The 27,771-nt window shown below is 38.8% G+C and overlaps 1 protein-coding gene across 1 annotated transcript in view; it reads right to left on the bottom strand.

The window, feature by feature from the left end:
* LOC121920386 overlaps positions 1-27,623 on the bottom strand; it is a 97,381-nt gene extending 69,758 nt beyond the window's left edge. Inside the window, exons 1-8 of the mRNA XM_042447520.1 lie at positions 27,509-27,623; positions 20,450-20,613; positions 18,948-19,060; positions 15,873-15,991; positions 13,596-13,814; positions 12,363-12,506; positions 10,415-10,578; positions 9,158-9,273 (exon numbers count right to left, since the gene is read on the bottom strand). Of these exons, the coding sequence (XP_042303454.1) occupies positions 9,158-9,273; positions 10,415-10,578; positions 12,363-12,506; positions 13,596-13,814; positions 15,873-15,991; positions 18,948-19,060; positions 20,450-20,613; positions 27,509-27,590 (1,121 nt within the window). The 5' untranslated portion in view covers positions 27,591-27,623. The remainder of the gene's footprint in view (positions 1-9,157; positions 9,274-10,414; positions 10,579-12,362; positions 12,507-13,595; positions 13,815-15,872; positions 15,992-18,947; positions 19,061-20,449; positions 20,614-27,508) is intronic.
* Positions 27,624-27,771: the final 148 nt, after the last annotated feature.

Genomic DNA, 27,771 nt, shown 5'->3' with positions numbered 1-27,771 from the left:
CCATCTTCCGTTCAACACATCTCATCAGTAACAATTCCAAGTATAATTAATAATCACAGAAATGTATGCTCTGATTGGGTGTGAGATGTGTGTATTGTTATTTTTGCATTAACAAAGAGAACGAACATTAACTAGTAGTTCAAATCAGGAGATGCCAATATTTAGGGAAGAAAACAGTTTTGCACGCAGACAGTAGAGTGGCAGCTGGACTAAGGACAGGAAGAAAGGGTTGTAAGCATGTATGCACTGTTTTCTCCCATGCCTCTTGTACTGTAACCCAGGAACCAAAGGAGTTACTTCTGGGATATTTTCTGACCCCATGTGGAAATTCCAGTAATTTCCAGGGGCTAAAATAAACTTGAGTTTTTTGTGTGTGTTTCTGGTGCAGAATAAAGAGTATTCCCAACAAAACCAAAAGAAGTCTCATGCCTTTCTTAAAACACTATTTGGCCTTCTTGTGTTTCAGGTGACCGTGTGTGTAATAGACAGAGGAGGAAATGAGTGTGAAGAAAGGCACAACTACAAGAGGGAATCTGTATGTCTGTCAAATTTTTTTGGAAGATTATAGAATTTTTCACACAGAATGGATATGCCTGCTGATTGTTACCACCTCACCACAGACAGAGCATCTCAAGGGAAAGCCCTCTTCTTCTCAGGAGTAACTGACTAATCGGCTAGGCAAACTCGGTCAGGGTGCATGGCTGTTTTTCTATATGGAGGTCTTGATTTTTTTAAATGTGATGAGGATACATGTGCAGCCTGGCACTTTCCATATCAGGAATAAGGAATTAATCAAGGAGTATACCTTATCACATCTGTCAAGAGAGCAACTAAATACACTTTGAAATATATATCTTCTTCACTTCAGAACCATACTATAAAACTTACACCTTGCCTCTTACAATCCATTGTGTTTTTTTACGCATTCAAGCCTCGAGCAGTAGGTTGAGCTGAATCAAGGCTTCACATCTCCAAACTGGCTTCCCACTAAGTCTTAGCCTGGTGCAAAATACATGATTGGTGAATTACTAAGGGTTTTTATCTACAGCAAATGTATCTAGTTGTTGCATGAGTTAGAAAGCCCTTAGTTGTAGTACGGTGAAAAGGGAACATTGGTTCTTACCTGGTGAGATGTTCATTTTCACGTGATGTAGGTGGAAATAGCCTACATGGGTTTTGATCGCTCTGGTAGGCAGGAAAACAGAACTTGAAGGAGTCACCACCAGAGGGAAAAACCCCCACCATTCCCTCAGTCAATATACAGCCAAGGATACAAAACAGACTCAGGAGCATTCAATGCAAATATAAGTATAAAAATAGAAACACCATAAACTCAAACTAAAAGTAACAACAACCACCCTTGCAGAGTCAATGGAAACAGCCTCCCCTGTTCTGGGTGGGGAAGATATTCCACTACATTTTTTTTCCAGCATGGAGGTGGAAACATCCTAGCATGGACATACAAACCAAAGCTCCCCTACCAATGGTGGGGTGAACAGAGGCATATCACACAATGAGTACCTCAAGATATAATATGCATCTTCCAAAGGAAGTCTCTTCGGATTGGCAAGCCAACAGCAGTGGCATACAATGTGGAAGATGAAGGCCATGTCACTGTCCTACATTTATCTAAGAAGGGTGTGGTGCAATTGTTGCTAGCTGCACTAGAAACGTGAGTGATCAACACGGCTCCACAGAGATCTCCCAATCTTTCTTGAAGCATGTTAAAATGCATCCAAGACAGGCCACAATTTTTCCATTGCTTCTTTAAAAAAATTATTTATAATTTTAAAAAACCCACATAATAAACTTAAAAATAGATAAATCTTTTCAACCCATACTACACAGTGGCAACCCTACTTCCAGCACTGTATAACCATGGAATTAATCAGTTTTCCAAAATTGCAATGACCTCATACACAACCTCTTTTTCTTATGAAAACACTCCTCTATAAAAGTTCCATACCACTCTGGCAAAATCATTCCTCTTCATAATCTATTTTTTAACTTTAAATCTACATGTAATTTTACATGAATAGCAATATCCCAATTTCTTTTATTTCTAGACATCCTATTTGATAGCTACCCTTGAATTCTCAATTTTTCTTGATATTATTAATAGTGCTGCTGTCAATAAATTTGTATCAAAATCTTTAATAGCTTAAGTATGATTAATCTTATCAAAAATTGATAAAAAGTGATATCTGGGCTGATTTCAAGACTGGTTCCAATTAGGGGAGCGATCAGGCAGACCCAGCAACATCAGGGACTGCCTGAAGAAGAGGCCCCTCCCTCCTAACTGTCATCTTGGCCTCAGAGGGAGCGATCAGGCAGACCCAGCAACATCAGGGAACTGTCTGGAGGAAGGAGGCCCCTCCCTCTTTAACTGTCATCGTGGCCCAGAGGGACGATCAGGCAGACCCAGCAAACATCAGGGACTGCCTGAGGAAGAGGCCCCTCCCTCCTCAACGTGTCTCTTGGCCTCAGAGGGACGATCAGGCAGACCCAGCAACATCAGGAACTGCTGAAGGACGAGACTTCCCCCCTTTAAACTGTCACCTTGTATTTTGTAGTGTATTACAATTTTTAACTGTACACCGCTATGATCATTGCAAATAGCGGCTATAATAAAACATATTTTATTATTATCTCTTATTCTTCAATACCATTTGCCCAGAATTTCTGTACTTATGGGTTTATTAGAAGAAAGAAGTTATTTAAAAGCTAAAAGCGAGTCACAATATAAATAGACCCAAACAGTAATACAAAAACATATTTAAAAAAGGCACAAAAAGCACAAATAAAACAAAAGGTTAAAATTAGTAAGAGAGACCATCAACAAAAAACAATAATACATCATAAATGTAAAAATAATAAAAAATATAAAAACTAGAACGGTTCTAGGCCATCATTCCGATGGAGAACTGATTCTTATCTTGCAGCAGCTAAACCAAAATTTTGCTAATAGAAGTAACAAATACACTGTTGCTGGCCAAAAGAACACAAATCTGCGGAAACCAAGATCTACGAAAAGGGAATGTAAAATACATCAAGAAACCTATGTCTAGGAGATATATACAGAGGACAATGTAAAAGGTAATGTTCGATATTCTCCACTGTCCCCGGTGTTTGCAGATACATAGTCTTAGATGGACAGGAGTGTTATTATCTGCCTGTCAAATGGGCAGAAGCATACATTGGTACCTTAGAGTGTAAATGCTTTTCTAGCAAGGGCCAGAGTAAGATTAATAAAGAAGGCTCTAGCCCAAACAATGTTTTGTATGATGTCCGTACAATGGGTACCAAAAAGAAAAAGAAGAGTTCAAGAGTGACTGAAGATCGGCCCATTTGGAAGCAAGATGAACTTTTCCTTTAATCAGTTGCTTACTGTAACGGGTGGCATATATTTGGAAGTGAGTCCCAATTAAGCTCATAGCTCTGCAATATTGTTCAACTATAGATTACCCAGGAGCTTGGAGAGTTAAAACAGATAATTGTGTATAAAAAACATTTTTGGGGAGCCTGGAATCACTCATGGATAACAACTTTAGCCAGTAGAAGGCAAGAGCAGTATGTGTACCACCCTGCCTGAAGAATCGGTTGCCTTTTTCTGCCTCAGAAAAGAAGACAGGGTACACTTAGGGACAGCCAACATGGATCTTAAAAATAAGTTCTGAACAGTTTCTAAATTGAGACACTTTTGTAGCCCCAAATTTCTGCTCTGTATAATAACTGAGAAACAATTTTCTTTGATAAAACCTTGATAGTAAGGTGCGACTGAAATGACCTCCTTGAAGTCTATGGAATTTCAGCAGAGAAAATAATAGAGAGGGGTGATTAGCTTTGTAGCAACTACAACCACATGTGAGATGGAGCCAGAGTCCTATTTAACTTGACATAGTGGAGTCAGGTCCATCTCCAACCAACTTATAATAATTCTCTTTTATTTCAGTATATGCAAACCCTAGATTTTTCCCCAACCTGTTTTGAGTTGTTGCTCCAAATCATAACCTCATATTCTTTAAAGAATCATTTAGTTCTTCAGTTCCAATAATATTTAAAATTTCACTTGTGGTACCTTTTAACATTTCATCGGTCTTTATTTTCCCTTTGTATAATCATGTTTCAAATCGTGTATATTCCTGCATTCATATTTTTCCCTATCCATTTTCATTATTCCATTGTTCTAGTTGTATCATTTAACCAAGATACATTTATCCCTTGTAGTCTCTCTTTTATTGTGTCCCCTATACCATCATTTTTTTTAACCCAGTCTTTGTTTTTAATTATTTTCTGTTTTCTTAATCTTTCTCCATCTGTCTTTAAATTGTTGGGAATTTTTTCCATATAACACTGGGTTAATGAAACAGCAAGTAATAATGTGAGGGGGGGATTGTATATGATTGGTGTTTGTTAAAAAGGTTGTAACACCGCGTTGGATTGTGGTAACAAAAAGCAGGATATAAAATTAAAGTTTTTATATTTTATTATTATTATTAAGGCGAAGACTTTCACAGCTGGCATCCAAGTTTTTTGTGGTTCTTCAGCTAGGAGGCTTGTTCTAGAAGAGTTTAGTCCTGATGTTTCACCAGCAGCTGTTGGGGCATCTTTAGAGAATGCTGGCAGGGAGAGAGTGGGATATATATATAATATATATATATAATATATATAGTATATACATACATACACAACACCATATTGGTCCGAGAGGAAGCGATTAACAGGTTTTGATCTGTGTACCATTCTGTTGTTGAATGGCAAGGTCTCAGGGTATCTAAATTAATGATCCATTCTTTGTCTTAACATTGGAAAGTAAATTTTTAGATAATTTTATGTGAATAATAAGTAAATTTTGTTTCATCTGCTTTAATACCCTCCAACATCGTTTAACTCCTTTCTATCTATTCATCATTTTATTTCAGTCTCAATATTGTTATATCTTTCTCCTACAGTGGGAAAGATTTGTCCTTCCATTATCCATTACCTATTAAAATCCCTTGCCATTAACTATAAACACCTTTCTTACGTTTTTTCCACTTCTTTAATACCTTCTCTACCTGTTCTCATTCAGACTATATATTACCAATGTATATTCTTCCTTGTCCATTTGTTTTCCTGCAGAGGTATAAATATTCCATTTTCATCCTTTTTAACCTAGAACTTGGAAGCCATTTTTAAAATGGATTGCTACCACCCCTTGCTTTAGAAATCCATAATGCTTTCTCAATACTATAGCTGCCCACCTTAACTTAATTCATTAGCCCCTTCTTCACTTGATGTGTTTTCTGTAAAAAGATTATATCTGCCCTATCCTTATTTAAATAAAGCTTCCATTTTCCCCTTTTCATATGGATCCCAACTCTGTAACAGTTAATGTTGTAACTCTCTTAATTTATAACCATCATAATCGTAAAAAAGTTTTCTTGAAGCCACCTTGATAATTTTTATGAAAGGCGGGGTAAAAATGTATTATTATTAGTATGATTATATTATTATTATTATTAATTATTATTATTATGTGGTCCTTATTGTGAAGCAACTATCCTTTCCTCCTCTCTCCATCCTTCCCTCCCTCCCCCATCCCCCCCACAGTATCCCCCCTTTTTTTTCCTTCTGAACCCCTATACCCTGACCCTGGTGAGGAAGTGTGAACCCTATTACCCTGAACCCTGGGGGAGGAGAGGTTCTCACAGTTACTGGAGGAGAAATACATCCTCAAACCCCCCTCCCCCAGCTTATCCCTAATTCATCCCATTTCTTATTATTAATCTACTTTGATGTAATAATATCCTCTTTCCGTCTTCATGAGTTCCTCCAGTAGCTCCCTGCTCTTCTCCTTCACGATTTTTTCTTGTGTCTCGAACTTCAGCTCATGTAGTAGATCCAATCATTGTTGTAGAGAAGTTATTTTGTAGCAATTTTTTGCTCATCAAAATTTCAAGAGAACTGGGTATCCCCAACTATAGTTAATCCTGCTTTTTTCAACACAATAATACACAGTTTAGTGCTTCTTCTCCATTGTATTGTTTCTGGGCAAAGATCATTATAAATTTTCACTATGGTTGACTGGCACTTCAGCCATCCATCCATTTTTTTAACTGCCTCCATAAGTAGGTCCTTCTTATAATAACTCACACATTTCATAACAATATCTCTCGGGGTCAGCACCTCTCTTTTGAATGTTGTTCTAAGAATTCGTTCTATGTCTACTAATTTATTGATTTAATTTTATCCCACCTTTTTCCCAAAGTGGGACTCAAAGCAGCTTTCCATTTTATTTCTTGAACCCATTTGACTTCTTGAACCAGAATTTGGATCCATTCTAGAACTCTCTCTTTAAAATTTTAGGATTTTCTCTAGATAATTCCAGGAAGCCATGAATTCAAATATTAGAACATTAGTCCCAATCCTGTAGATCAATCATCTTTAATTGCCAATTTTTAAAAACTGAATGGATTGCTCCTGAATGATCTTATGTTAAATTGCTTATTCTTTTTCAACAGCATCCATTCTTTGGTTGACTTCCTTTATCTACTGTTTCATTTCACCCAGAGATTTATTCATTTCTATTACTATCTTCTCAGTCATCTGATTAATACGTACTTTATTGTCCTGTTGCATTTTTTTCACAGCATCTGAGAGCCATGTTTTCAGTTCAGATATTTGTGTTTCTGTCTGATCTGATGGAGTTGGCTGTTGTTCAACTACTGGCTCGTATTGCTTTCCTCCTTTCCCAACTTTCACTGTATCTGCCATTATTTTGCTATTTACAGTATTTTTTTCTGTTATCTCTCAAATCAATTATTTCTTCTGAATTCAGTATATTGAGGTATTTCACAGTAACATCTGTGGATTTCACATCTGACTTATGAAGGGAGTGTGGTCCATGTTTACTTACTGCTTTTATACATTCGCTCACTGGTTCTGGCTCCAAAACTGAAAGTAATTTTTAAATGTTCTTTATATCTGCCAGTGTCCAATTATTTGTCACACTCCTTTGCTTAAAACTTTCATTAACAGTTCTTTTCTGTTGGACTTACACCTGCTTTAAAGTAAGAGCAGGAATTAATTATTTTAATTTTAATCTGCCAGGAGGATGTAGTTTTCACTGCTGCTCCATCTTCTGTCAGGCTTCTCCCCTCCTTCTTTTGATTATAACAAAAAGATGCTAAAATCTTTTCCTGAATCAAGTTATTAGAAATGTTGCTTTTGCCACCAGTGACCTGGATTTGGTCTGTCCTTTGTGGTTCACATGCACCTTTAATGTTACCTTGTCCATCTGAATCAGAATTAAGCTGCTTGTATTTGTGGCTGAAATGCCCCCCCCCCCCCAAAAAAAAACACCTTACTGCTTTTGGCTCAAGCCAGTTTATACTATGGAGTAGATCTTGTTGATCCCTAACTGATCTCCATCCCCCGAAGCTGGCACTCATCATTATTTGGAACTCCAGCAGGGCCCAAATCAGGGATCTGGGAGTCCAAGTAGACCACAAGTTGAACAGTGCGATGCGGCAGCTAACAAGGCCAATGCAATTTTAGGCAGCATCAATAGAAGTATAGTGTCTAAATTAAGAGAAGTACAGTCGGTCCTTCTTATACACAGATTTTTTATACACGGATTCAAGCATCCACGGTTTGAAAATGTTCCAAAAAAGTATAAATTTCATATATCAAACCTTGATTTTCCATTTTTTATAAGGGACACCATTTTGCTATGTAATTATATTTAATGGGACTTGAGCATCCATGTATTTTGTTATACACAGGGGATCTTGGAACCAAACTGCAGTGTATAACAAGGGTCCACTATAATAGTGCCACTCTGTTCTGCTCTGGTCAGGCCCCACCTGGAATATTGTGTCTAGTTCTGGGCACCACAATTCAAAAATGATGTGGAGAAATTGGAGTGTGTCCAAAGGAGGGTGACCAAAATGGTGAAGGGTCTGGAAACCATGCCCTATGAGGAATGACTTAGGGAGATGGGGATGTTTAGCCTGGAAAAGAGAAGGTTAAGAGGTGATATGACAGTCCTGTTTAAATATTTAAAGGGATGTCATATTGAGGAGGGAGTTAGTTTGTTTTCTGTGGCTACAGAGACTAGGACTCGGAGCAATGGATGTAAGCTAAAGGAAAAGAGATTCATTAGGAGGAACTTCCTGACAGTAAGGGCTGTGGAGTCTCCTTCCTTGGAGGTCTTTAAATAGAGGCTGGATGGCCATCTGTTGGGGATGCTCTGATTGAGAGTTCCTGCATGACAGGGGGGTTGGACTGGATGTCCCTTGTGGTCTCTTCCAACTCTATGATTCTATGATTGCTGGCATAAACCACCATTCAAAAGGTGTTTTAACTTATTTTGCTACAGGTGATTCATCTGTGCCACCTGTTTTGGATTCAGCAGGAGGAAACACTGCAGGCTCCTGGAGTGTAATCATGTCCATGTCAAACTACTAACTGAAGCAAATCAGACACTGTGGGTGTGCCAATAACAGCAGGCCTGATAACTGGGAACAACCTATCTGCATGAGGGTGTTCTTCATGGATCCATCCCCAGCAACATGTCTACAACCACTCCAAAATGTTGTAGGTTCTGAAATGAAACTAGGTTGCTTTTCCCATGAATTACCAGAAAACCATGTCTGGGTAGGAAGGAAAACACAAACTTGACATCTATTACACCTTATAGATGAGAATCAGATCTGATTAGGATATCATGAAGGTATACATGAAGGCCCCACTATTTCCAGTGTGGTACTATCACTTTAGTGAGTGTCTGATTTACTCTTCTCCTGCTCATACAAGTGATTTCTGGAATAAGGGGGAACTGCAACAGAAACCTTGCTTCTGCCTGTCACACCAGAGATCACTCTCAGGAGTGGGTGAGAATGTCAGTTAGCTGCTTCCCAATTGCCAGGGGAACAGACTCCATTTATCACAGCAACTGTTGCCTGCTAAGTGGAGACTGTGCAGACTGGGATGGAAGTCACTGCACAGTACCATAACTCTGGTGTTTATGCATTCATAATAAGGATCAAGACAGATTTCCAAGAGGAGTTCAACAAATGAAAAATATTGTGTGAGTCAGAATCTGATTCTCAACAGCAAGAGTGAACTACAGCTGTGAAAATTTTCAACATCTAGAAAATAAAATGAACAGTACCAGTTTAATTCTTTAGCTGCAGATTTTATATTTGACCAAACCCATATAGAGTTTTGTTTCCTGCTGTTCAATCCAGTCCACAAAATATCAGATGAATTGGAAGAGAATATCCAGTCCTGCCAAAATAAAGGAGAGAAAGTGTTGTTCACTATATTTCAGAGGAAGGATCTAACAAAATCAACTCTGGGTATTCCTTGCCTTAAAAAAAAACCTTATGAAATCTGTGGGGTTGCTATAAGAGGTGACTTGAAGGCACATACACACAAAAAAGTACTTTCCTTTAATGCAGGAGTAGACATGGTTGGAGAGTCTGAGAGCCAGTTTCATCATCCCCTGACATGATAGCCATGCTTTTCCAGTTCAGAGCAGAAGTTGCACCTTCTCTCCTCCTCCAAGCAAAGAAAGCACAGTTTCTGGTCCTTCTAAAGTGCCAGAAGCACTGGAAGCAAGCAAGGCATTCTAAAAGGAGCCAGCAGCCCCCTTCCCCCCCCCCCACACACACACTAACATAAGTCGCTCTGAGCATAGAAAGTGCAATTATCAGCAATTTCTAAAAAAAGGCATGGTAGGGAGTAGGAGAGGTAGTTTGATGTCAACATTTGGAGATATGAATGGACAGAAAAACAGATAAAGATTGGACTTTCCTGCCATTACTAGATTTGTGAAAGCCAGATCAGAAGGGGCTCTCTGACCTGTATTACAGATAAGGAGGCATCCTAAAACATATTATCAAAACTTCATGAAAAGGATCAGAGGATTCTGTATTAGAGTGTGGAGAAGAGGTGAAAAGTGAGCCAGTATGGAAAAGTTTCCCAGTAAAGCATCCATGGACATCCACAATATATTTAAGAGACCAAAAAATGAGGCTGCAACAATAATACTAATGTATGTCAGACCTGGAAGCCAAAATTAAGAACTTTCGCTGGGGAACTTAATAATGTGTATCTTTTATAATATACACAGTAAGGGCATTTACATTAGAAGTATGACCTTTGAAGCTGTTATGGATGCCAAATAGATGATCTGCAAGAAGTTCAACATAGAATTGTTGCAGTGACAGTGAAGATATTAAGAAATAATAAAACTGATGGCCAAAGTGAGTTTTGATTTTAAAAACAAACAAAAACAGTTGCCATTTACATTAATTTACAAATTTTGCTTTTCTAGTAGTTATTCCAAGGTACACAGTCATATATAAATTTGAGCATCAGCCCCAAATCCACATTATCTGCCCTTCCTCACAAAATGTATCCGTACCATTTCACTTTGGCTCTCAATCCATAAGAGGTCTGTACTTCTGAATCTTCTACACTGTTTCCGAGCATCTATCCAGCTGGCTTTAGGCTCAGTACTGAAGTAATAACAGTTGCCTCTCCAGTATTTCCAGCCAGGAAAATGTGGACACCATTCACTGTGCAAAGCTGATCAAAAAAGAAGTTTTTTTTTAAAAAAGTTACTATTTTAACTAAATGTTGCAATGCTAAGCAGATAATGTTCCTTGTGGCATTTGATACAGACATCTTCAGTGATTACACTGTTGGTTGGAACCTGTTACAGCATATTAATTTTGACATTTATAGACGCAAATGTTCTCCATTTAAAATCTATTGTACAATTTGGAATTTTAGTTATGGTCAATATGGTTGAATCCTATCTGATTTGACTGTTGTTAAACCCTTATCATTCATTCTATCAATGGTCAGAAAATTTGATAGTTTTAGTTATGAATAAACATATGTTTTATACATGTCAGTTTCAAGAAAATGCAATTGTGCACATATAGATCCAAAACACACTGCAGAAATAATAATAATAATAATAATAATAATAATAATAATATAGTTAAAATTTATTTATGTTCCACTTTTTCACAGGGAATCAAAGTGGATCACAACAGTAAAATGATACAGCATACAATTAAAATTACAATTAAAAAGACAGATCCCAAAAATCCAGCCCTCCCCTCAATCGTAAAAGCATAAAAGCAAAAGAAAAAAACTTGTGGGTGCAGGAGAGGCTATCCTATAGGAGAGAGGGGGCAGAGATGGTGATATCAGTACCAATGTCAATATCAATGTTAGGAGCAGTAGAAACAACTGCAACAGAAATAGTAGTAGCAGGGGCAGGCAGGTCAAAGAGGCTGACCTGGGATGGCCTGCTGGAAGAGATCTGTGTTGACTGCCTTTTTAAAGGCTTCCAAGGTGGTAAAATGACCAATCTCGTCTGGCAGGTCATCCCAGAGCCTGGGAGCAGCAGACAACCTAGTCTTCTTAGGTTGTAGTAGATTCTTCCCAGAGGACCGAAGTGTGCGGGGTGGATTATATGGAAGGAGGCACTCCTGCATGTAGTCTGGACCTAAGCCATGTAGGTCTGGACCACAAGGACCATCCAGTCCAATCCCCTGCCATGCAGGAAACTCTCAATCAAAGCATCCCCGACAGATGGCCATACAGCCTCTGTTTAAAGACCTCTAAGGTAGGCTAAATGTCTCACAAAACTAAAGTCCCAGGATTCCCGAGCATTGAGCCAGGACAATTAGAGTAGTGTCAAACTAGATTATTTCTGCAGTATGTATTTCTTCATTCTCTTTTTCCCTGTTCTTCACATTTGTATTTTTTTAATCCAATTTTTTTGAAGACACTCAGGCAGCTATTAATATGAAAATAAGGGCCAGAATAGACCAGCAAAAAAAGCTGGCTTCCTGGCAGCTAGTGGGCGTGGCATATGCACAACGCATGCCAACAAGCCGGCAGGAAACCGGTGTCATGCCACCTGGCCATTTACACAGCAGCTGCTTTATGGTACTCCAGCAGGGCAGTGTTTAGATGCTGCATGCCCCAGGAGTGTTGCAAAGCCGTGTCAGAGCAGAAAAGCTGGCTTTTTGCCAGCTCAAACAAGGCTTTCTGTCGCTTCTTTTTGCACTGGCAAATAGCCAGATTAGGACCACGGCGTGCAGTTGCTGCAGCAACCCCAATCTGTCATTTTTGGGTGGTCTGTTTCACTCTTAATAATGTCAGTTGTTACATATAAGAAAAAATGAGGCAAAGTACAGGGTGGACACTTAGGAAAACACTATAGGAATACTATTATTGGCACTACTCTAGGGAGCTCCAATTGTTTACATTTCATTTTGCGTTACATAAAGTGTTTCCTTCTGTCTTTTCCCAACTTACCCACCCACACAGGCAGGTTGTTGTTTTAATACCTTGCTCACAAACAGCAGGTGAGTCCTGAGCTCTGCATGAATGAAAGTTTTCACAAGTTCCTGTGTAAGGATTGCACAGTTCATCACCATAGCATCTATTGCAAACAGAGGAACAATTTACTCCAAAGTAGCCAAAGGAGCAATCTACAAAAAAGAAAGAAAATGTGATAGCATCATTAATGTTTATTCTTCATAATTCCTTTCAAATATTTTAGTAATTTATTCATGATTCATTCACACAAAACTCTTTTGAGATATACTATCAATAATCCAAATTTAAATAAAAGGGAAATTGGGTATGTCTGTTAACAGCTACTAGATGTAACTACATAAGTCTTAAAGTTCATAGGCTCTCACTGACAAATTCCATAAACACAATAGGATAAAATGTCACCTTCACGTTCTCCTTTTGAGCATCAGTGGGATCTGGCCTAGATACATTCAAGGCCAATCTTGCAAGGTAATTTTAATACTCTTATGAATCTATAGGCTCTTGATTCATGGGAAATGTTATCATTATTCCTACAGTACTGATTTAAAGAAAATCCAAGCGAAGGACAGTTTAATTCCCCATTTTCCATGTGAATGCATGTACCCTGTATTAAACTGTAGTTTTGAGATGGAAGCTATAATAATAATAATATAATAATAAGTGTTATTTATAGACCGCTATTCCGCTTTGATCATAGCGGTGTACAAGTAAAAAAATGACAAATACAAAGTACAATCAAAATATTTTTTTAAAAATTATTGATATTAATTTAAAAAGAATGTTGTCTTCCAGGCGAGGCCTGTTGTTGCTGGACTGCCTCTCTCCCCCTAAAGATGGTGGTCAGGAGGAGGGCTCTTTGTCAGAGCTGAATATTTGTGAGGTAACAAGAAGTCTAACTTGTTCTTTCACAGATACTCCCCTTCCTGTCGACAAATAATGACATCATTTAATTCCACACTTCACTACACCAGGCTCTCCCAGTCACCTATCACATCACCAGAAAAATTATAATAATAACTAGTATATGTTATCTAAATTCATTCATGCAGAATTTTAGTTACCACTTTTATTTAATTCCACAGAGAAACTTGTCTCTCCATTTCATTTAAGATGCATTCACTCACATTCGTATTACATCTTTCAGAAGTTCAGCCTCCCTCCCACATTGCAAATGGTAAGGGTCAGGGTGTCACATAATGCAGGAATATGTGAGCTGGAAACTAAAGGAATGTTCTGCCTACCTGATTTGACATATGCTGCAGACTGGCGCTCCTCACTTTTTATCAAGACAGTTCCTCTGGCAAGTGCATAGGCTTTATTCCAGACACTGATTCCTGTACACTGTTCCCTAAGCTCCAAACATGCTACCTTCGCAGAAATTAAATCTGCATGTACTTGAGATGGAGAGCCTGGTGGTGACAGAAGCACTTTTCCTACATGCTCTTGATACCGATCGACATCTATAATAGGAAAAAAATTCATGCTCCAATGCAGCCAGCTAAAATAAGCTATACATAGGTAGTGCCACTAGCAGTCACTGCTTTATTTATTTTTATTGTATGGATTTTTAAAATTGTAAACCACCTCGATTGTCTTTTTGATAGAGAGGCAGGGTAAAAATAAAGTTTTATTATTTATTTATTTATTTATTTATGCCGATACTAAACCTATATTTCATAAGATTTTAGTACAGCATACGATAAAATCAGTTTAACCAATAATATAAAACAATTATTTTTAAACTGAAAATAATTTAAATTGAATAAAATCAAATTAGACAGTATGACAGGTGAAAACAAATTAATTAAAAAGTTCAAAATCAAAACCCATATGCAGATTTGGATAAAACCAATTAGACCCCTCCCAAAAGATTTAATAAAAAGCCATGTTAGGCTTGGCACTGGAATAACATAAGCATTGACAAACTGGATTGATAAAATGAAATTATTCATAGACTCACATCATCTTAGAGTTGGAAGGGACCACAATGACGATCTTATCCAATTCCTTACCAGGTAGGAACACACAACTAAAGCACTCTTGAAGGAACATATTTTTACATATTTACTGAGATGAGTTGAACTGACAAGTCACTGTATCATGTTCCATAATTCTCTTGTCTGTTTGATGGATTTAAAGTTGATTTTCATTCATTTTAGTTGAATGTTAACTTGTTGAAACTGAATCCTGATATGGATGGCCTATGGGCTAGTGCTTCTGGGAAATGGTAATTTACCTGTTCTGGATGGAGCTGCACTCCTCCCTAGAGATCAAGTGGATACTTGGGTGTATCCCTAGAATCATCACTGTAACTGAAGGCCAACATGGACTGCGATTCAGTGTGCCTAGCACCAGCTTCAGATATCTGCCTGCTATGGACATTCCTGGGAAGGGATAATCCATCCATAGTAGTTCATTCTAATTAGATAACTATAATGCAGTCTGTGTGGGTCTTTCCTTGGAGATGATTCAAAAGCTGCATCCAGAAAAAAATTCAACAGCTGGACTACTGAAAAGAACATTGCACAGAAACCATGCTACAAGAGATTTAAACTAGTTGCGCTGATTGCTGATATGTTTCTAATCGGAAATCAAGGGACTGGTGATGATATTCAAAGCCCTAAATTGCTTCGGAGAGTGCCTTTCCCTATATATACACCTCATCTGAGGTTTGACATTTCCTATAAGGGCCACCTTCTGTGCTGCAGAAGTGGAAACAATATAATGTGAGAGGAGGACTTTTTTGCTGTGATACCCTGGTTGTGGAATAGCTTTTCCTCAGAAGCCCAATTGGTGAATACTGGTGTTGTTACAGCACCAAGTAAAACATGGCTTTTTATTAAAGCTTTTGGGAGCTAATTGATTTCCTCCAAACCTGTAATGTGCATGATTTTAAATTGTCCTAAACTGTTTTACCTGGTTTAAATGGTCATGTTTTTACTGGTTGAATTTTAAAATACACTATTCATTTGTTTAAACAATTGTTTTACTGTTTTAAGGTCTAAACACACTGCAGAAATAATCAAGTTTGAGACCGCTTTAACTGCCCTGGCTCAATGCTAAGGAATTCTGGGAACTGTAGTTTTGTGAACCATTTAGCCTTCTCTGTCTGCCCTGGTACCGTAATAAACTACAATTCCCAGTCTAGAGATTAAGTCTATACTAAACTGCTTTAAATTGGACAAATCAATGTTATGTTTCCCTACCCTGAAACCTTTAGATATAGGATGGGATATTTTATAAAAGAAATAAATAACAATTTGACGGCTTTGACTGAAGAACTTAAAATGCCATAGATATAACACTTACTAAAACTTATTTCTAAAGAAAGGGGAGGGAATAGGCCGTGAGTGTAAGTGAAAAGCATAGAATGCCTAATCTGATACCATTTGCAAATTACAGGTCTCAGCAAGTGAGAAAATTCAGTACTATGTAACTGAGGAAAAAAATCATTTTCCTGTCTAATTAATCTTACCATTCATCAAGGGATTAAAGTCAAGTATAGAAAGCATACTCACCAGTATTTCGTTTGCAGATCCAGTGGGCTTTTTTATTACAGTGCAAACCAACCAAGCTGCGTTTGGAAATTTTCACACAATACACAGTATTTTCCTGGATTGGGTGAGATAGCTGAAGCCTTTTCAGTTCAGTTGTAATAAAACAAAATAAGGAGAGAAAATTATGGAGACACTATTGCAATAATGATATCTACATGACTTCAAATATAAGGTATGACCAGTTTTTGAATCCCTGATCAGCCATAAAAGCCCACTGATTGACCTTGGCCAAATCACACACTCTTGGCCTTAAAGGTAGGCAAAGACAAATGCTCTAAGAACAAATTTTGCCAAGAAAACCCAATGATAGGTTTGCCTTAGGGTTGCTATAAGTTTGAAATAACTTGAAGGCAGATAACAACAAGTGTGTGTGTGAGGTGAGAGATCACTCAACATGTACAAACTGCCTTAATGGCTCTAGTGTGCTCTTCAATTTCTGATTTCTAGTACAGTGCCTAACTCTCAGCTCCCCTCTACTACCTAAAGCTGACAATACTCTTTGGCATTTAAAACCTTTTTAAAATCCTCTGGTAATATGAATGACTGCAATCATTTCCTATAATGATAACCCAGCAGCATATTGCACTACTAAGCTTACAAGTCAGAGCTGGGGCTCAGGCAATTTTCTATTTTTCATATGCCACAGAGAAGACCTCTCAGGTTACAGCAAAAATCAGTCTTCTTACATTGCTGCTGCCTACCCAAATCTAGCATTCAGTTGCATACCATAGGCCTTTGTTCTATGAGTTTCCATATAGCTATATTGCATTAATTAAAAAAAAAATCTCATATGAACTAAGACCAATTGCAAAGGGCACCAATTCTCTTTTCTACTATATTCTGCTTCTATTTTTCACAGGCAAACTAAATTCCTGGATTTCTTAATTATTTTCTATAGTTTATTCACAGATCTGCTCAAGGAGAGGAAAAAACCTAACATCATTTATGTAAGAGTGACTAACCAAACAGAAACATTAGGGAAAAAAACATGTAGGCGTGTGCACATGTTTGCAGGTAAAATATAAAGGTAAAGGTAGTCCTTTGATATGAATGTCTAGTCGTAATGGGGGGCATAGGGGGCGGTGCTCATCTCTGTTACTAAGCCGAAGAGCCAGCGCTGTCCAAAGATGACTCCGGTGGTCATGTGGCCAGCATGACTGCACCAAATACTGTTACCTTTCCACCAAAGTGGTACCTATTTATCTACTTGCACTGGCATGCTTTCGAACTGCTAGATTGGTAGAAGCTGGGACTAGTGACGGGAACTCACCCCATCAACCAGCACTCAGGCATTGATCTGCTAACCTTCCAAGCCATGCATCCCTAGGTAAAATATACCTCATATTTACTGGTAGATTTCCAAATGTTTCTTGCTTTAGTGGGAAGAAGATTTTTAAAAACTCTGTGCCATGGCTGGTCTTGTGCTAATTGCTTATTTCTCAACCTGTATTCCCCCATCTGTAAAACTACAGCACTATCTGGTTGTTTTTAACCAGGTCTTTGCTGCAGCGTCCTAGCCAATTTTAGTTAGTTATGTAGTGTCAAGTTAGCCTAAACCTATTTTAACCCTAAGAATGAGAGACCTCCAAGAGGCCCTTTTATTAACACAAGTCTTACAAACTCAGGGCATAGCTTTCCTGGTGGATTCAATTCATTTGTATTGCAGTTTTATATTTTCCCCATTGCCTCCAAGTTTATTGAGCATTGCCTTCTTTACCAAGAGTAATCTCATCACTTGATGTGACCAAAGTATGATAGCTTCAGTTTGGTTATCTTGGCTCCTAGTGAGAGTTCAGACTTTATTTGCTCTCAGAATCATTCATTTGTCTCTTTGGAGGCACATGGTATCCAAAGAACTCTCCTTCCGAACATTTCAAATTAGCTCATTTCTTTCCTGCCATTCTTCACAGTACAACTTTCACATCCTTACACAGCAATCAGATCCTGACTTGGGTATTCAATTATATATCCTTCACTTCAGGATCTCATCAAGTTCCTTCAGCATTTCCCTTCCAAATCTAAGGAGTGAAGCAGACAGGCAAGAAGGAGCAGCCAGAGGCCGTTCCAGCCCAAATCGAGCTAGTACTGCAGCAACCATATGGTCAGCTCCCAAAGCGGGCTGCCACCACAGTCCCAAGCTGCACAGGCCAAGAGTCAATCTAAATCAACTCCTTTTTAGGCTGGCTTTTTGTGGCTTGGCACAACCAGAAGGTGCTTTATTTGGCCCGTCTGCTTTGGGCTCTAGTCTTCTTCTTCTGATTTCTTGTACTCTTCTCCATTTTGATTTATGACAGCCAATGTATGGGAAATCTTCACCATTTATTTTAACATTATGTAAACCTTCTGTGGTCATTAGCTTTATCTTCTTGATATTCTACTGCACCCCTGTGTTTTGCACTTTTCTCCTTAACTGTCATCAGTAGTCATTTCAAATGTTTGTTGTTTCTGTCAGTAATATCTGTGTAATCTTCTTCTCTGTGTGTTTTTCCTTCAGTTTTCACACCTCCTTCTCCCCAGTCTAATCCTGCTTTCCACATTAGATGTTCTTAATACAAATTAAAGTGACAGGATGCACCCTTGCAGGATTCCCTTGCAAATAGAGATCAACCTGTTTATCCATATTTTGTCCTGACAGTGCCCTTTTGTCCAGTGGATAGGTGACACCCCTCAAACAATCACATGTTTTGGCCTTTCACAAAGATCCAGTTTTTCATGAGCAAAGGTTTTGGTGTAATCCGAAGCATAGGTTTTCTTCTGAAATTCTTGAGCACATTCCATTAGCCAGATGTGTATAATACTATGGTAAATCATTGACATATATCATATCAAGTTATTCATGGTCTACATTAAATAAATTACTTTGTTTCTTGAGTCAATATTTTGTTTCTGGCTCTGGTTGATAGATCTCATCATTCTAATAAAAAAATATATAAAATATAAAAAGAAAAAAGAAAACAGATTTCACAAACTCAAAGTTGGTGAAAGCATTTGAGTGAATCTGTGACAATACAAGTGCTTTTCATATGAACGTCTTACCAAGGGAGGCTCATATTTGCTTGGGTTCCTTCAGACCATGAAAAGTGGTCTGTTGCTTCCAAATTATTCAATCCAATCCAAAAATCATCCAAAGGTAAGTCTAAAATCCAGTCCTGTGGTGGTGGGGGGAGACAATTTAAGTGGATTTCTTGGACAAACATCAGAGAAAAAGCTTGATCATTCAGATCTCAAATCTCAAATAATCTAGGTTTATCCTTCTTATCTACTTGCATTGTATTCTAGATATTTCTGAAGACATTAATGTTCCCAGTTTATATGAAATGTTGTGATCTCTTATGAGAGAACCGAGACTAAAATCCCATCTTGCGATAAAAGTAGAATATAAATTCAATAAATCTGGAAGTTCTGGTTCCTCGCATTTTCCTCAGTGAGGTGGACAAATCTGAGTTAACAACTCATAGTTGGAATTGGCCCTGAATTATGTTGGATTGCAGTAGTTACCTGGGATATTAGCCGGCTTTTAGGAAGGAGAAGATAGGGCCAATTAAGAGAGAGTCAAAGAATCAATCCATCACTTTATTTATATCCCACTTTTTCCTCAAGAGCAGGGGTAGGCAACCTGCGGCCCGCGGGCCGGATGTGGCCCGGCGAGGCCTTGGGACCGGCCCCAGCCCAGTCTTGCCGCCGGGGCCTTTGGGGGGCAATTGTCTATAGAAGCCTCAGAAACATGCATTTATCTGAACATTTTTTTAAAAATCAGCAAATTTTTTCACGTGTCCTCCATTTTTTATTAAAAAGTGCCCTCCATTTGAAAATTTTGTCCTACATTTGTCCCGGTTTATTTATTTATTTAATTTTTTAAAAATTATTTATTTTTTGGCTTCGGCCCCCCAGTTGTCTGAGGGACAGCTACCCAGCCCCCGGCTCAAAAGGGTTGCCTACCCCTGCTCAAGAGTGTGACTCAAGGTGGATTACAAAATAAAAAAAACTACAAGTAAAATCAAATATAGCCAAAAACACAGAAAGTGTAAGATTAAAATAATATTGAACTGGCTATAGAATTAAACTTTACATAATATTAATTTAAAAACATAGAACTGAAAGGAGTCTAAAGGTAGCTTCCTTTAGCAATTTGTAGAGAAAAGCGCTCAATGAAATGAAATGAGCAGGAGCATAACTCCCTGAGACTAACATCAGTAAAACACAAGACAAGCAAGCAGAGGCTGCTCCTTGCCACCCGTCTGCGTTGGGCCAATGTTTGACTAAAGCAGTACAGTATTTTGCAAAAAATTACATTCTAGGTATTTCATATTTTATAAATTACACTTATATAGCTCAAAATAGCACTATCTGGCCTACTGCTACAAAATGTATATCTACAAATTTTGCAATAGGTTTTTAACTAATACAGTAGATTTAAGGAATAGTGAGGAAGAAAACAAGCATCACACAAAAAAGTGGATGTATGTCTAAAAGAATTATTAATCCTACTCAGGTTTACAGAAATTACATTTATATAAACTTAGACATATACAACTTACTTTTTCCTCAGAACTAGTGAATGTTACTAATTCTGTATATCTATATTTTTTACAAAACCTTAATGCTTCCGTCCAAGTTCCCTTTTGATTTGCTTCAATGCAATAACAGTTTCCATTCCAGTAATGCCAGCAGGAAGCCTGAGGACAGTGCAGTTTGAACCTGTCTGTAGATGTAGGGGGAAAAGGTTGTTAATTGTAATAGTCTAACTAAATGAAGTTCTCTTTTCTTTATGCAGATATCTGTTATCTCCCCACTGCACACTTCACATGCACTTTTGAGTCAGCTAGTCTGTATGTTTTAGCTTGTATTTTTTAACCTTGTTTTAATTGTTTTTATATTGATGTATTGATTGATTGTTGTTACAATTTGTATATTGTATACAACCATGTACCGCTTTGATCTACCCAGGAAAAGCGGGCTACAAATAAATGATTTATTATTATTATTATTATTATTATTATTATTATTATTATTAATGCCCACTTATGCCTTGAAGGTCCAAAGCCCTTACACGCTGATTAAGATTGCCTTTAAAGAAAAAGGGAAGAAAACAAAAATGAAAACAAAGATTGACTTAAACCACAACTAAAGAAGGTTCACTTAATCGGCTGGATTTCCATTTTGAAGCCAAGCCCTCCCTCCAGTCCATCTGCCTTGGTCCAGGCCTCAGAGGTAGAGAGGAACTGCTGGACCTCTTACCCTTTCCCTCCACCACTCCCTTCTCCTTCTGTGTCATGTCTTTTTAGATTGTAAGCCCGAGGGCAGGGAACCATCTAACTAAAAAGATTGCATGTACAGCACTGTGTAAATTTATAGCGCTTCATAAATAAAAGTTAATAATAATAATAAATAATACCTTTTCATAGGTTGTGTCAAAAACAGGAGCAGAATATGAAGTTCTTCTTTACTACCCAGAAGTTCTCTGACTTTCCAGAGGACAAATATGAACAGATATAGGAGAGAGGTATAGGGATCATAATGCAAACATACATTGCATAATGCAGAGCACCAAAGGTTTTCAGAGGAAAATCAGTGTGTGCTTTATAGAATATACCAAAGCCTTTGATTATGTAGAGATTTTGAAAAATATGGAATATGCTACAAAATTTTCTGTCCTGATGCATAAAAGAGGCAATAATCAGAACAGAATATGGAGAAATGGGATAGTTTCCACTTGGCAAAGGGGTCAGGAAAGCCTTTAGTTTATCATCCCATTTCTTTAGCTTGTGCACTGAACATGCCATACGAAAAGCAGGATTAGATTTGGAGGAAGGAGGCATGAAAGATACAGGAAACATAAACATTTTATAATATGCAGATGACACCATAGAACTAGCAGACAACAGCTCAGATTTCAAACAGACTACTGAAAGTCAAGGAAGAAAGTGCAAAGACAGGTTTACAGTTGAACATTTAAAAAACAAGCAAAAATAATAACCACAGTGGATTTATATAACTTTAATGCTGATGAAGACACTGAAATACTTCAAAATTTCCCATACCTTGGCTAGTCATTAATCAAAATTGAAACTACAGTCAAAAAATCAGAATAATACTAGGAAGAGCAGCTATGAAAGAACTAGACAAGATCTTGAAGTGCAAAGATTTATCATCAAAAACTTAAGTTATGAGTGCCCAAACCATCATATTTCTAATATCGGTGTATGACTGTAATAGCTGGAGAGTGAAGAAAGCTAATAGGAAGAAAAGAAAATAAGTTGAAATAGGGTACTGGAGATGAGTTCTATGGATACCATGAATGGCTAAAAAGATTAATAAATGGACCCTAAAGCAAATCAGGCCTGAATTCTCCTTAGAAGTCAAGATGATTAAACTAAGACTGTTAGTTTTTTGTGGCTTTATTCCTGACATTTCACCAGCATCTGTGGCTGGCATATTCATTTCTCTGAAGGAAAACCCACAAAAATCCTATGGATGCTGGCCGTGAAAGCCTTTGACTTCACATGAGACTGTTATACTTTGGCCATATCATGAGAAGAAATGACTCATTAGGAAAGGCATGATAAGACAGGAGACATTAGAAAAAGAGGAAGATAGCATTCCAGATGGATAGACTCAGTCAAGGAAGTTGCAGTCCTGAGTCTGCAAGACCTGAGCAGGGCTGTTGAAGATAGGATGATTTGGAGGTTTAGCATTCATAGGATTGCCATATGTTGATGTCGATTTGACTTAATGGCAGTTAACAACAGAGTTACTTTGCAGATTCTGTGTTGTTTTTTACTTCTTTAAAGGTTAATTACCTTCATAGGAAGATATGCACAAGATGTAGAGAAACCATTGTATATCTCCAGCACCCTTAGTTCCAACAACCACAAGGCCTTTTTAAGTAATAGTTATGTGCCCAAAAGGACACCTAGTCTTAGCTTCTAGAATAGATAAGACACTTAATGGAGACAAATGGACACATTTAATTTTATCAATCAATAACAAAAAGAAAATAAAGCATCTTGTTTCAGATTTATGCCCTCACTCACATAGATCGAAATGAGTTATGCTGAGCTAAGAACATAAATTAGATACTACTGAAACACTGACATTACAATTCTTAGGACACTTACAATCCAGCAGTCTTTGGGGGGAATTTTCTAGTTTAGAGGTTTTTAATAACATGTAGTGGAGATTTAGATTCCTTTATTTTTGGATACCAAGGAGTTTTTACAACCGGGAAGGGGGGCTCAGTTCAGGTTCAAACATATCTCCAAAATATGTATAATAAATTGGACTGTTTTTCACTAAGATAATACAGATGTATGCACAGGCGATACCACTTGAGCAGCAGTTCTCAACCTGTGGGTCATAGCCCCTTTGGGGGTCGAACGACCCTTTCACTGGGGTCACCTAATTCTATCGGAAAACACATATTTCTCAGTCTTACGAACCGATACACCGCTCCTCTATCCATTGGGAGTCACCACAACATGAGGAACTGTATTAAAGGGTTGTGGCATTAGGAAGGATGAGAACTACTGAAATAGAGTAGGAGTTCCCAACCTGGGGTGCCACGACCCCTGGGGGTGCAAGATGGGATTTCAGGGGATGTGACAAAAGTGGGCTGTGTCCTTGAGTGAAGAGTCACAAGTCAACAGTCAATTTTTTTCTGAATAAATTAGAATCTGATTGCTTGATTTAGATTGAAATTTTACTCACCGAGTTAAAAGCTTATTGTTTTAAGCATTTTGTTCACCGGCAGTATTGTATGTGGCTCAAATTGTGGTTCAAAACTTAGAAATTAGACTTCTTCATCTTCAAATGTGACTCGTCACTTCAGCTGTCATCCCAGGGGGATGTGACAGCCAGGAGCACCCATTATCACCCATTATACTTGAACCGGACTCTACAGGCTAATGGTTATTCAAGCTCAGACATCAGAAGGTCTGCCAGGCCCAGGAAAACCCAGAGGAGTGAAAACAAGCAGCCACCCAAAGGGAAGGTATTTTTACCATACATCAAAGGAGTCACAGACAGAAGAGGCAAAGTGGCGAGGAAGCACAACCTTCAAATGGTTTACAAACCGACGAAGAAAATCCAGCAAATGCTTCGCCCAGCCAAGGACCACAGAGACCCTCTCACAGCCACAGGAGTTTACCGCATACCATGCAGCTGCGGACAAGTCTACATAGGGACCACCAAATGCAGTGTGCAAACAAGAATCAAGGAACACGAGAGACACTGCAGTCTGGGCCAGCCAGGAAAATCAGCAGTAACAGAACATGCCACAAACCATCCTGGGCATAAAATACTGTTTGAAAACACTGAAGTTCTGGACCATGCCAACCACGACCATGTCAGGACGCACAGGGAAGCCATTGAAATCCACAAAACACCTGGACAATTTCAACCGGAAAGAAGAAACCCTTAAAGTGAACAAAATTTGGCTACCAGTCCTGAGGAATAGCAAAATGCAGACTCAGCAAATGCAAATGGGAAACCATTCAGAGTCAGGGGCTTTCCCAGCAGATAATGATCACCAATTAGCAGACATTAATCCTCATTTGCATTAGCCTGCCAGCCTGAGCCTGGCCATCAGCACAGAACAATACACATGCAAATCACCCCTGCATTCCAGGTTCACACAACATATATACAGTATACCCAACTTTTTCCAGGCAAGCATTCTCTGAAGATGCCAGCCACAGATGCTGGCAAAACATCAGGAAGAAACTCTGCTAGAACATGGCCACATAGCCAAAAAAACCCACAAAAAACTATGGATGCCAGCCATGAAAGCCTTCGACTTCACCCATTATCAGCTTTGGCTGATTCGCCAGCTACCACCCTTCTTGGAACGGGAAAACCTAAAAATGGTTGTACATTCACTAGTAATCTCTCATCTCGATTTCTGCAATGTGCTCTACATGGGGCAATCCTCATGTCACGTTCAGAAGCTGCAATTGGTCCAAAATATGGCAACCAGATTGATGACAGGGAGTTCCAAATTTGAACCTATTACACCTATCTTAAAATCCCTACACTGGCTGCCTGTTACCTTCTGGGCACAGTACAGTTGGCCCTCGCCTTACGCGGGGATCCGTTCCAGATCCCTCTGCGTAAGGCGAATTCTGCCTATGCTCAAGCCACATTGTAAACAATGGGGCTCGTGCACGGCGGCACGCAGGGCGCAAAGGGTGCGTGTGCCCCTTCAATTGAATGGGACGCGCCGCCCCTTCTGCCCTGCGCGTGCCCCACAGCTTGAGCGCGTATGCTCAAGCCATGTAAAGCGCGCCCGCGTATGACGCGGGCGCGCTGTGTAAGGTGTTGGTTATTACCTATAAAGCCCTGCATGGCTTGGGCCCAGCTTATCTGAGGGAACGCCTCCTCCCATACAATCCTTCCCGCACTCTCAGGTCCTCTGGGAAGAAGCTACTGCAGTTAGAGAGAACTAGACTGACGGCGACTTCCCAGAGGACATTTGGAATGACCTGCCGGATGAAATCTGCCATCTAACATCTTTGGAGGCCTTGAAGAAGGCAATAAAAACGGATCTTTTCCAGCAGGCCTTCCCAAACTGATCTCCTCAGAATTTTCACTCTCCATTTGTTTAGCTGTTTAGCCACTGGACTTTGATCTCAATCTATTTTATTAACCATTTTACTGGGAATTGGTTTTAATGGTATTTTATGGTGTGAGGGAGATTGGGGAACTAGGATCTAATATGTCCTGCTATGCTTTTATCTATTGATAGTCATGTTTGATTTTATTGTTTTTGTTTGTTGTTACCTGCCTCAATCCAATACAGGGAGAGGCGGGATACAAATAAATAAATAAATAAATAAATAAATAAAGTTACTTTTTAGGGGTGTGACTATTAATAAACATTTCCTAGAGATGTAGGACATAGAAAAGGTTGACATGGCTTGACCTGAAGGCAGTTAAAAGCAACATCATAATCATCATCAGCAACAACAACAACGTGTGGGATCTTCTGCCAGAGGTATAATTTGTGAGGTATGTGGGATCCTCCGCTAGATTCTAAGTAGACCACCAATCTACAAATCTATTACAGTAGGATACCACAGGATAGAGATAGGGCAGTAAGGCTGTATCAGACTGATATAATGCAGAATCCACTCTGAGCTTCTTTTCTAAGCAACAGCAGGGAATTAACTTCCACAAACTGCATGCCGACAGAGGTTAGTTTGACTACAACTCCCAGAAGTCTCTAACCAGTACTATCCATGTTGACTGATGGGTTGGTTATAGGGAATATAGTCCAAAAAGTGACCTTTCCAACCTGGGCAACCTCTACTATATCTACCTCCTCGTATTGACTCTTCTAATTCATTCAAACATTTAGAAATTTTTAAGAGGCCTAAGAATAAAACAATGTATGGTTTCTGTCAGTTGACCTGCCGTTTTAAAATTCACACAGCTAAACAGAAAGTGACAGGAAAATGCAGATAATAACTATAAAAATCATTTATATTATAGAATGCACTTTAATAACATAGTTAAATTCAACAAGAAGGGCAAAAACATCTCATTAATGGTTTTGATGTATTAGAGGGTTTTGTATGATGTTGTTGGTCTTGTGATGTTTTTGTGGTGTTTATATATGTACTATGTAAGTATTATTATGTTGTGTGGTATTTATGTTGTTTTAAGCTCCAGTAAACACCCTTTTTAATATGTAGAGAGATCTTGTAGTAGCCCATTTCAGACTAACTGAAAAAGAGAAGTTGGCAGCATGAGCTTGTCTAGACTTCAGTCTACTTCCTCAGGTGTGTTTGCGCTTGAGTCCAGGAAAGCCCATGCTGCCAACTTCTTTCTGTCAGTCAGTCTCCAAGGCACTACAAGATCTCACTACGGGCTGTTTCTACAGACTCACACAGCTATATCTTTCAACTCCCTTTTTAATGTCCATTAATCTAGAGAGCAAGTGTGGCACAGTGATTTGAACATTGGCCTATGACTCTGGGGACCATGGTTCAAATCTCAGCTCGGCCATGGGCAAGTCACACTCTCTCAGCCTCAGAAAATGACAGTGGCAAACCTCCTCTGAAGAAACGTCCCAAGTAACCCCTGTGAAAGGTTCACCATAAGACAGAAATGACTTTGAAGGCACACTGCAACCCCCCCCCCTTATATATATATATATATATATATATATATATATATATATATATATATACAGTATATATATTGTATAGAAAACAAAAAAGACGATTAGGAATACCCTTTGTGTGTATGTATATGTACACACACACACACACACATATATACAAAAAAACACACACACACACACAGAGTACTGTATTCCTAATTGTCCCCCCCCCCCTTTTTTTTTTTTTTTTTTAAATAAAGCATTCCTGGTAACTCTTTGTCTGGCCGAAGGCTGTGGAATTCTGGGAGCTGGAGTTGTCTCACAAGTTAAACTCCCAACTCCCAGAATTCCATAGCCAAAGCGCTGCCAAAACGGGTTATTTCTACAGTGTGGGTTTTAGGGCTTTTAGGCAGCAGCGGCCCCTCTCCGCCTTTTTGTGCGCTTGTTTAACCCAAGGTCCTCCACAGCGCAGCCCTTTCGCTCCCCCAAGGTTTACCTTCGCTCCCCCACCCTCCGCCCGCCGCCATTAATGGCGCCTCAACACCGACGACGAGGAGGAGGAGGAAGACGACCGCCATGGTGCTGCCAGCTCCCCTGGCCTCGCGCGCCCCCTTCACATTCCCCAACGGCTGCCACAGACCCCTCTCCTCCCCCCAAGAGACCACTCACGTTTGCGCTGTTTATTCAGCCTCTATCACTCTCTCAGCCTCAATAATAATATACCACCCTTTTCATATAATACATATTTTTATAATAATA

This window comes from Sceloporus undulatus, chromosome 2 (genome assembly GCF_019175285.1).
Source record: "Sceloporus undulatus isolate JIND9_A2432 ecotype Alabama chromosome 2, SceUnd_v1.1, whole genome shotgun sequence".
NCBI classification, from domain to species: domain Eukaryota; kingdom Metazoa; phylum Chordata; class Lepidosauria; order Squamata; family Phrynosomatidae; genus Sceloporus; species Sceloporus undulatus.
This window is presented reverse-complemented; position numbering and strand designations above follow the sequence as displayed.